Raw genomic sequence first — 12189 nt, 5'->3', positions numbered from 1 at the left:
GGGAAGGGGGTTAGAATGGGTCAAGGGACTACAGATTAGTCTGGAGAGGTAAAATAGAGCACTGTGATTATAATAGTGCATTTATGTTTATCTGATGTCAGATGCTTCAGTCAACATGAAATGTGTTTACAACCCATTTTGCTTGCATAAAGTGACTCATTGCAGAGAAACACATATTTTAGTGTTACACACATTCAAAATATAATACCATATCAGTTATCAGCTGGTATTAAAGATTTAAATTTATTGGATTTTATTCCCTCTTTTTAAAATTTAGATTACCTCTGCTATTATCTAATACTCGCTTAAAAAAGTATCTTTAAAAACTAAATTCAATAACTCTGTTTTAAGCACATCTCAAATTGAAAATGCATTTTCATTCTGCACATTATAATGTTGTGACTTGTAGTATTTAAATGATTTTTTTGTTTATTTATGTAGACAAAATAATATAGTTTATATTGTCCATATATCGGTTGTTAGCTATAACATGAAATTAACTATCACCTAATCTGTGTTGGCCAGCTTCTAATAATATTGGTGCATCCCTAAATATAGGTGCACTGTGCACAAAACGTGTATAAACAAAATTAAAACCTAATTTTGAAACACATTTGCTCCATAGAAATGGCCTTAAATATTTTCACCAAAAAGACATTTTGAGTCACAGATCAGTCTGATAACATCTTTTTGGAGAGAAGATAAAAAAAAATACTTTTTTTTGTAGCAAAAGTGACATTATATTTTCATTTTATTCTTTTATAGAAAAAATCTAGGGTGAGGCTTGAATTTATCCATTAAGAATAATAAATGGGATTCATATTGATTTTACAGCAAAAATGTTTTAATTTAATCGCACTTAAACACATTAAGCAAAATTAAAGTCTTATAGTAAACTATTGGGATATGTACTCTAAATGTATTTAGGCATTAGACTGTTTTTCAATATTATTAGCAAATTGTTTTGTAGTCATGCTGGAAGTTAAGGGTGATTTACTTAAATATTTGTAAAATGTTAAAATATTTCCTTGAGCAGGAAAAAAATGGTCAAATTGCCAAGTTTTCTTACTATTACTTTAATCATGCTAATATATGATTGAAACATGATATATACTCACATCTGCACTACAGAGAGGAAGATATTCTCCTGTACAGACTGGTTTACATTGGTTTCTTCTTGGATGCTATGTTGCCATGCTGCTTTCCAGTGAGGAAGTCTCTCAGTTGTTTTGCTCCAGGGAGAGGACTATAAATAAATAGTGCTTTTCAGGCTTCATTCATGTGCAGCGGAATATGGCTGTTTTTGTTCTCGAAACACACATATTCAGCTCTCATTTTACTTAAACGCTCTACTTTAAAACCAATATTCATTCCAGTATGATCATCAGTTTGCATAGCCCTGCAGAATGGACATGGAGAAACTGTCATTTCAATAAAAACAAGCATTTAGCATTATGAGGAATTTTGGTAAAGATATACAAACATGTCAAAACTTGTGTACAACAACTTATGATAATTACACCATAGCCAGGTTATTTATGGTCTGATGTAACCACTGTAATACAAGGCTGCTTGGAAAGCATAACACAACTTAGCATGCTAATTAGTATGAAACTTATTATTTGGTGCTCAGTCACTGTGCAGGTTTGAGATTTCATTGATAGCATATACTACAAAAGCATTCTGTGAAATGATAAACTCAGAACAGGCTTTTACAATATTTCATAACAATAGAAAATGTACTTCTGGGAGACACACACTTTCACTAACAAAGAATGCCCCTACACAGCCATTTCACATACATTTACAATCTTTGTGAGTAACTGAACTCAAAGCTAGTCAGAAACACACCCAGATGCAGAGCAAGTCTGTTCGTTTGAAATATCACTGTTGCAGCATTATCTGAATTATTAGGATATCAATCTTTCTCTCTTCAGAGTATTAGTATACAGTTTTTTGTATCTTTATTGTGTTCACATGTCGTGTCTTTTATTTTGAAATTTCATGGCCTGTGATCGGTTCCTGTTCAGTTGTTTTATCAGGTTTGCTCTTGTGTATTTTTAGTCCACACATTTCCCTGGTCCTGTTTCTAGCATTAGTCACATTAGTGTAACCAGGTATTGATTGGGGAGTTGTTGTTTTATAATTAATTCTTATAGGTAAATCCATGAACACGACAATAAACACAGGAAACGGGGAAGTCGTGGCCTAATGGTTAGAGAGTCGGACTCGTAATCCAAAGGTTGCGGGTTCGAGTCTCGGGCCGGCAGGGATTGTAGGTGGGGGGAGTGAATGTCCAGCGCTCTCTCCACGCTCAATACCACGACTGAGGTGCCCTTGAGCAAGGCACCGAACCCCCAACTGCTCCCCGGGAGCAGCAGCATAAATGGCTGCCCACTGCTCTGGGTGTGTGTTCACGGTGTGTGTGTGTGTTCACTGCTGTGTGTGCACGTTGGATGGGTTAAATGCAGAGCACGAATTCCGAGTATGGGTCACCATACTTGGCAGTATGTCACTTCACTTCACTTCACTTCACTAATGAGGCCTAGAATGTACTATAGGACGTGACGTGTGGCCAAGTATGGTGACCCATACTAGGAATTTGTGCTCTGTATTTTACCCATCCAAGTGCACACACACAGCAGTGAGTACTGAACAAACACACACACTGTGAAAACACACCCGGGGAAGAAAGTGGAAAGAGACACCATATTGTTTGACAAACTTTTTTTGTTCAACCAAGAACTCTGTAAAAAGTAAAATTGCAGTTTTTACCTTTAAACGTTAGTTCAGTCCTGTGGTCAGGTTGCTTTAGCTATAGATAGTCAAATGATTTATGGATAACAGAATGTTTTATTAAATAAAAAAAAAATTTAATTTGAAATGCAGTGTCAATGTACTAAATACAGTGCCTTTCGAAATTATTCATACGCCTTCCTTTTTTTCATGTTTTGTTTTGTTGTGGTCACTAAGAAACCTGATGGTCACTCTAGTTGAGCTCCATGATCATATGTGGAGAGAGGAGAAATCCACAGAAGCACAAACATCGCTGCAACACTCCACCGATCTGGGCTTTATGTGGGTGTGGCCAAACTCAATCCTCTCTTCAGTGAAGACGCATGAAAACACTTGGAATTGGCAAAAAGTACCTAAAGGACCCTCGGTCTCTGAGAAACAAGATTCTCTGGTCTGATGAACCTCAATTCCAAGCAGCATGTTTGAAGGAAACCAGCTCTCCTCATCACCTGCAGTCAGAGTACCATCCCAAAAGTAAAGTGTGCTGGTAGTAGCCTCATGCTGTGGGGCTGTCTTTCAGTGGCGGGACTGAGGGACTCATCAGAGTAGAAGAAAAGCTTAATGCACCAAAAGATTGAGATAGCCTTGAAGAAAACCTAGTTCAGAGTAGTGTTGTCAAAAATATCGATATTTCGATAAATATCGATACTGAAATATCTGAACGGTACCAATATTAATTTCCCGAAGTATCGATACACCGATACTAGCCGAGCTGTCACTTTCACTTCTCTCCAAAGGCGCGTGGACAAGCACCACACGTGACCGCACTCGTCTCCTTCGCTCTGGTTAAATAGCAAAAGTGAAGTGAATAGAAAGATGACTGCTCTGGTTGTTAAAGAACACAGCAGGAGCGCTATCTGTAGGGATCTATGATCTCCGCGATGCAGAGAACGCCACGGAATCCAGTCATAAAAACGGAATTTACAGTTTAACGCGGAATGTCACGGAATTTGTCAAAGTTTGGATGAATTAATCAAAAGTAGGTCATTACACTTAAATCAAATCGCGATATGGACTAGTATCTGTAAATATTAAGCTGCAAAAGTCGATTTAAATATGAATCCTGCATGTTCTGCGCGTTTCTGTGTGAATGTGCTGCACCTGCGGTTTTGTTTACTAATGTGGCGCTCGCGGTGATTTCAGTCTGCCGTCTCAATGAGGACATAAATACATCAACAATATCTCCAGAACTGATCTGAAAGGCACTTTACCATCATTTTACCATTTAATTTGAGTAAAACTAGCATCATATCATACACACACAGAACTTTAGAAGTATTCACGGCAACCCGTCAAAATAAAAGTTCGGTTTAACTTAGCCTATTAAAGACCGTGTGCCAGAAATAGGCTATATTACTATTATTTAGTAGAATGTACATAATACTACTACTTACTACTACTGTTCATTTTTTTAAAGAAATAATCACAAAATATTTTAATTTTAATAGTAAATCCCCTTCATTTGCCAAAAATGTAAATGTTTAATTTTCATTAATTCAGATATAAATTAATTAAAATTGTTTTATGCCTTCATCTGATATCCAGTAAAATTTAAATACACAACACAGAATTTCTGAGGGGGAAAACACATTTCATAAGGCTACTGTAAGAATAAATAAAAATAGTTTGTATGCATTCAAATAATAGACATGCTAAAACACAGAATTTGGTAACAATAAAACATAAGGTGAGAAAAAAATAAAACATTTCATATGGCCCTAAATGTGTCATTTTTGTTACACTTTTAATAAATTAAATGTTAAATTGTATAATTTTCATGATTTTAATTAATTAGACATGTTTTTAGATTAATAGCATTTAATTTGACCATTAAAAAAAAGAGTCCAGAAACATTAAAACGGAAAAAAACGGAATCCAGAAAAATTAAAATGGAAAAAATTGAATGTAGAAAAAAATAAAACGGAATTTGGGGAAAAATAAAACGGATTTCATAGGGCCCTATATCTGGAAATATTTTGGTTATGAAGCAAATGAGAATATCAACAAATAGAACTTTGGATTTTAATTAGTACATGTATTAGTAAACATTAGTTTCAATTAACATTTAACTAAGATTAATAAAAGATTAATAAATAAATCAACAAATGCAGTACCTCAAGACATTTTTTTTGTTCATGTAAAATATACCGCATGTTCTCGACTTGTTATATTTATCTTTAAATTAAAAAAATACCCCCTTAATATTGTGGCAGTTTTTTTCACCGTGGTATCGAAAATGGTATCGAGTATCGATATTTTTCAAGGTATCGTATCGAAGTTAGAAATTCCAGTATCGTGACAACACTAGTTCAGAGCATTCAGAGCCTCAGACCGGGCCGAAGGTTCACCTTTCAACAGGACTGACCCTAAGCACACAGCAAGAGTGGCTTATAGACAACTCTGTGAATGTCCTTGAGTGGCCCAGCCAGAACCTGGGATTGAACCCAATCAAATATTTCTGGAGAAACCTGAAAATGTGCATCTGCACCCATCCAACCTGACAGAGCTCGAGAGGTGAAGAGGTGAGGAGAAGAATGGTAGGTCATTGCCAAATGATGATGATCAAAGCTTGTCGCATCAAACAAAAAGCTCCAGACTGTAAAGGTGCTTCAGCTAAATATTTAGATAATGGTATGAATACTTATGCAATGTACTTATTTCAGTTTTATTTATTAATAATTTACGAAGTTGTGACAATTCTGTTTTTGCTTTGTCAATATGGTGTATGGAGTGATGTGGAAAAAAAGTAATTTAAAGCAGTTTAACATAAGGCAGAAACAAAAAAATGTGAAAAAAATGAAGGGGTATTAATACATTTGCAAGGCACTGTATATATATGTGTGTGTGTGTGTGCAAACTTTTTATATAGTGTTTACTTGTTTAAATAGCTAAGTTATGTAAGTTGTTATCAATTTATTGATCATTTTCTTGGTTTAGTCTTGTAGTTCTGCTTGCTATAATTAAGTAAAATAGCCCTAAATTGATCATGTTAAAGATATCAGATTTGTTATGTAGTGTTGGTAATTCACTAAAATGAATGAGCAATGCTCAGAAGGCTATCCCATTATCACAATATCACATTAAGATTTGTAATTCACTGAAATGGCTGAGCAGTACTTAAAATCCTAGTGCAAAATAATGTAAATTATATTAATATCTTTATGATCTTTTAATGATTAAATGTCAACCATGCACCCATTGATTGGTTTGCGCTTCAAACTAAAGTGTTTTTATCAAGTTCAAGAGCATTTGTGCATAATGCTGTGTGTTGAGTCACAACCCCGATTAGAGCGGTCTGTACACATGCTGCTAGATCAAGTGGAAGTGGCTTTAGCTATTCTATTAGGAGGACACTCACTGTTAACTGGCTTTTAACGGGCCTCTTGTCTCGCTCCATGGCTGTGTACATTGCTTAATTAAATGTTGCCGTGTCTTAATATTCAACAAAGGAGACTTGGCTTCCCGACACCAGACTAAGTGCTGCGGTTGCCAGGGAAACAGGCGGTTTAGGCATGTCTGTCTCCCCTCCTACTCATGTCTTTAGAAGAGTGAAAATTACTGGCTCGGTGATGGACCGCTCTGTGCATTTTAACACATGGCATGATACCTACGCAATGTTGGTGCCTAGTTTGTAAAAGTTATCTCAGCGTGCATAAATGCATGATGCAATTAATCCACAATGGCCTTTACAGTCTGGGTGAATGTTTGTGTAATGATACCTGAAGGTTAATTGAATGTCTGAAGTGCATGTTCTAGCTTTCTCTGTTACTAATGGTGACTTATATGACTAAATATATAAATATTTAATATGTATGGGGGGGGGTCAGGTTTGGCCTAAATTGGGAATCAAATTTTCAAAATGGTACAAATAAAATGTCTTAAAACTATTTGAAATAAATTACAATCAGTTATGATTAAACATTTAAAATGGACTTTCATCTAAAAATATAGGCATTGCATTTATTATACATTGGAGAAAAATTCAGAAACATGTTTTTATTGGTGAGTGCATTTAAAAAAATATATATATATTTCTCCTGATAATTGAGATGTAGTAATTGCGAATAATCATTTATGGTATTAAGAAAATATTTTTTATGGCAAAAAATATATTTCACATTCTTCAAATATAAAATATATGTGGGCACACACACACACACACACACACACATTTTAGCAGAAGTAGGGCAGGCTTTGCATATTGACTTTGACTTCAGTTACAAAGGTCAAAAGGTTTAGAAAATATCTAAAGCTCAATATAAAACAATAGAAGTCACTAGAAAGTCCCGCTATGATAGAAAAACAAAAGTGTGTGTGTGGCTAATTTGCCCCTCTTATTGAACAGGGAAAGTGGCCTGTGGGCCAAGCTGATGGTCGATAATAGTTGGGGAGCTCAGAGGCCATGAGGCTGCAGGGTAGTTTTTCAGTCTGCTATATGAGCTGGCAGTGCAGCTGCTTCTCACTGCATTTACAGTGTGACTTGTGTGAAGCACTTCAGCTTAGCAAGGTGTTTATCTGTTTGCCTGTTTTTTTAGGATTTTGCGCATGTGTAAGCATTCCTGCCATCTGTTAAGTGAGAACCGTGAGATGTTTCATATCTGACTGTACTACTGATTCTCCACACCCAACTTTTTATCTGTCTTCGTAAATAATTTAGGAAGCGCAGGCTAAGTCAGAGATACTGTGTCCTTTGAAATACTACTGCACAAAACTCTAACTTTTATTACAGTATGACTCATACGAGTTTGTAATTTGTTTTAGGCACAGGCTTTATAATTCCCTTGTGCAGGCTTCAAGTACAAAACATGCTCCTGTTGGCTGCTTCTCTGCATCGAGCAATTTCAATTATTCAGACAAAAAAAAAAAACTTAACGTCTTACAAAGTGTATAAGGCTAAACAAACCTTACCAAACTCTTTAAGAAGTCATTGGGTTTATTGTATCATTAGTAGCAGAAGGCACTGGGTACTGAAAATGATATGAAGGAATATACACTACTGTTCAAAATTTAGGGACTGGTGTAAGATATTATTTAATGTTTTTGAAAGAAAGCTCTTTTGCTCACCAAGGCTGCATTTAACTGATCAAAAATACTATAAAACATTAATATTGTTAATGCTGACACAGTAAATATTGTCACTCCATTTAAATGTTTTCTATTTTAATATATTTAAAATGCAATTTATTCCTGTGAGGCTGAATTTTCAGCAGCCATTACTCCGGTCTTCAGTGTCACATGATCCTTCAGAAATTATACTAACTTGCTTGATTTGGTGCTCAAGAATTTTTCTTAGTATTATTATTAATGTTGAAAAGAGTATTATTTGATAAAGTTATCCCCAAAAAACAATCCCCAAACTTTTGAATGGCAGTGTAAAAAATCACCATATGAATACAATGGCCTGAGGTATCTGTAATATCATGAGAAAAAGAACTAGGGTACCACTAGGGTTTTTTTTTTTAGTTCAGGTGACATATGAAGGTGGTTCTGACCTCCCATATTATCCCTTCAGGCTGTGTTGATGTGTTTTAAGGTGCCAAACCAGGGTGATGTTAAATTTTAAGCCTTTTAGAGAATGGTCTATTATTGTGGTCTCTGTGATTATGTAATCTCATCAGTGTGTGCGTACCCATCCTCTTTCAATCAAGGTGACTGCATCCCACAGCCCCCTGGTGTTTTTCTACCCTATTTCGCCAATAAATAATATATCATTTCTTATGTGATGAAAGGAGAGCCTGCAAGTTGTTCCGTTGTGAAATATACATCATAGTCTCTTAATTGGATAATAATAATATTAAACGTTATCAGAATTATTGAGACTCTGTTACAGTACAGTATGTAAAAATAATGTTTGAATCCAGACACTGCTGTGGTTTCAGGATATGTGTTGTGATGTGTAGTTAATGATGAAGGATGCATGGCGGATGTGTGGTCTGTAGGAGGAGAGCAGGCTGTTTTGTCATGATCTCCTTAGAGACAGATACTGATAGAAATCTGTGTGTGTGTGTGTGTGTGTGTCCTCCTGTAGTGAAGGTGCGATAGAAAGAAAAAGAGAAGCACTGGGAAATAAAAAATCTGCTTATCTGTGTCTAACTATCTGTTTAACAGTGTATCTAACTATAGGCCTATGTCTGTCTAGCCATCTGTCTAACTTTTCAACATTCTCCTTCTCTCTGTCTTGTCATTCTCCTTCTTGGTCCTTCTATCTGTTTACTGGTCGGTCTGTCTACTGCATCTGTCTGTCTAACTTTCTAACTATCTGTCTGAAAATATCTCTTTCTGTTTGAAAATGTAGCTGTCTGTCTGTTTAACCATCTATACCTGACTATGTCTAACTCTCTGTCTTTCTAACTATTAGTATCTAACTAACTATCTGCATATCTAACATTCTCTCTAACTACTCTGTTTGTTAAATATCTAACCAATTATCTTTCTGCCTGACAGTCTAACTATCTATTGGTCTGTCTGTCTAACTGTCTAACCTTCTACTATCTGTGATGATCTAACTATCTGACTATTGGTCTATCCATCTATCTCTCCAGCTGTCTGCCTGTCTATCTATCTAGCTGTCTGTGTTTGTTTATCTATTTATTCTACTTCACTTCTATTCTATTCTACATCCTCCTTGTCTGTTTATTGCTCCCCTTTAACATATTTTGCTGCATTGTCAGATGTCACATTGAATGTCAGAATGAGCCATTTTTTCATGCACTGGTGCACCGCAGAGTTCCCATTACACTGCATTATTCAATGTTATGACAGCATTGTAATATTAATAACCTGTTCTGTTCCTTTCGTATCTGCATTATTGGGCCTAAGCTGCTCTTTATGGATACTATATGCCATAACTACATTAAGAATTTAAATAATAATGACTTAAAGTTGTGAACACTCTCAAGATTTGGCCTTCTGACCCTAGATGTCTTTTAATAATATGATTGATATACTAGCATGCTAAGCACAGTTCAGAAACAGACTGAAACTGAATGCAGGACAACACTGACTAGCACTGGTTCCTGTGTGTTACTCTTACCCTGATGTTCTGGTATGTGATGTGCCTGCTGTTTTTACCCAGAATGCCATAATACAGGAGGAACTGTTAAATGTGTTAAAGCTTTAAAGATCTACATGAGCTCTGAACTTTCTATTTCATATTCACTCACAGACTTGATCCAGGCAACCCAGGAGTCCAATGTCAATATTCCCCAGATGGCTGATACCCTGTTTGAGAGAGCAGGCAATGCCAGCTGGATTGTGGTCTTCAAGGCTTTGGTCACCACTCACCACCTGATGGTTCATGGCAATGAGGTGAGAAGCAAGCAATTGATTTCTGTAATATTATTAACATGATACTTAAACAAGACTAAAGGCAATGTCCTGATATTTTGAATGAAAGTAATAATTATTATAAAGACAAAACGTCTGGCATGGTAAGTTAACGGATAGATGTTTGTGGTGTATATGCTGAGATGGAGACTGTGTGTGGACTCATAAGTCCAATATACGCGACCTCTCTAGCAGTAGTTTTATCATTCAAACTAATGCTAATTTTTTACCAATTCCACAAAAAATATTAAGCAGCACAACTATTTTAATTGATAATAATATAAAAAATTACTTGCACAACAAATCAACAAATTACTGTTTTTACAATATTTTGATCAACTAAATGCAACCTCGGTAAGCATAAGAAATTTCGGTAACACTTTACAACAAGGTTCCATTTGTTTAATATATTTCATGCTTAACTAACATTAACTAACAATACATTTGTTACAGTATTTATTCATCTTTGTTAATGTTAGTTAATAAACCTACAGCTGTTCATTGTTAGTCCATGTCAGCTCAAGTCCATTAAATAACATTAATAAATACAACTTTTAGATTTTAATAATGTATTGGTAAATTTTGGAATCAACATTAAATAAGTGTCACGCCGCACTGGAGCACGGGAACGAGCAGACAAGGAATACTTCCAACAAACAGTATTTATTAATCCAATCGCTTGAACACAGAGAGCGTCGGAGACATACAGCACACAAATTACATATAACAGCGAACAAAAGACCGGGGAAGAACACAGGACTTATAAACAGGGAATGTAATCAGGAAGAACAGAAATAGGTGGAGTGATTAAATAAAAACCATGGAACAGGAAACAAACCAAAAAAGGGCAAACAGGAAACTTAACAGGAACATACATGTGACACTAAGATTGAATAAATGTTTTATTAGTTTATTTTAACTATTTATTACCCAAATTTCTTTCAAAACTTTTAAATGGTAGTTAATGTTCATTGGACAGGGGGCAAAAATGTAAAAGCTGAAAGCAGTCACTTTTGTTGTTTGTGAAAATTACTGTACCGACCTGGCACATAATTCCCATTTCAGCTCAGAATTTATTAAATGGCTCAATAATGCAATTTAAAAAGTGGTTTGGAAAAGTGTTTTTTCTAACTGATTCTGGCTTGGGTCGCAAATGTCTGCATCCTACATCAACAGTGTTGTTTAAACCTAACAGTGCAACAAACATTTATGAAGACAGCTGACCACCTATTGCACTCAGAGCCCTCTCGCTTCCTCTTATAACCGTTATCACACCCATCAGATTCACAATAGGAGCAGAGACAGACAGGCGGGCAGATGCTCCAGCCCTCTCTCCCTCTATCTCTTTTTGAATGTGCAGTTTACTCTTTCAATCAAGGCTGGCGCTGTGCAGTGACAGAGACATCGGAGAGTGAAAAGGCAGATGGCAGTGGAAGGCAGAATGAGATAAAGAGCGAGAAGAATGGATGATAAAATGAGGGAGGGTGAAGAAGGAACTGAGAGCTTGAGAGGAACTGATAGAATTCAGAGATGGAGAGGTGCAGCTTCAAAGGATAATTGAATAAATATGAAGCTACGTGTATATGGGTTGAGTGTGAATAGGCGTCACAGTGTCAGGGACAGATATAGAGGTGTGCACAAGGACATGCTAGTTGTGACATCATGGAATGGCAAATTCTTGCCCAATTAATTGAACAATCTAATATTTTATATATATATATATATATATATATATATATATATATACTACAATACAAAAGGTTACAGGCCAGTAATATTTTTTAATTGTTTTTGATGAAGTCTGCTTAAAAAAAAAAAAAATTAAAGTGTTTTTTAATGATAATTGTTTATATGATGGCAAATCTGAATTTTCAGCAGCCATTACTCCAGCCATCGGTCTCACATGATCCTTCAGAATTCATTCTGATATGCTTATTTGGTGCTCAAGAAAATTAGTATCAATGTTTTTTTTCAGGATTCTTTGAGTTCAAAACAATCACATTTATTTGAAATGGAAATCTTTTTAACAGTGTAGAAGTCTTTACTATCATTTTGGATCAATTCTTT

The 12189-nt window shown here is 35.6% G+C and overlaps 1 protein-coding gene across 1 annotated transcript in view; it reads left to right on the top strand.

Moving 5' to 3' along the window:
- The window catches only part of LOC306878263 (clathrin coat assembly protein AP180-like), a gene marked incomplete at its 5' end in the record, with an annotated part of 45192 nt that overhangs the window by 4080 nt on the left and 28923 nt on the right, over positions 1-12189 (top strand). The window contains one exon of the mRNA XM_079430498.1: positions 9962-10104. Coding sequence (XP_079286624.1) covers positions 9962-10104 — 143 coding nt within the window. The remainder of the gene's footprint in view (positions 1-9961; positions 10105-12189) is intronic.

The sequence above is a fragment of the Barbus barbus genome (genome assembly GCF_936440315.1).
Source record: "Barbus barbus genome assembly, chromosome: 12".
NCBI lineage: Eukaryota > Metazoa > Chordata > Actinopteri > Cypriniformes > Cyprinidae > Barbus > Barbus barbus.
This window is presented reverse-complemented; position numbering and strand designations above follow the sequence as displayed.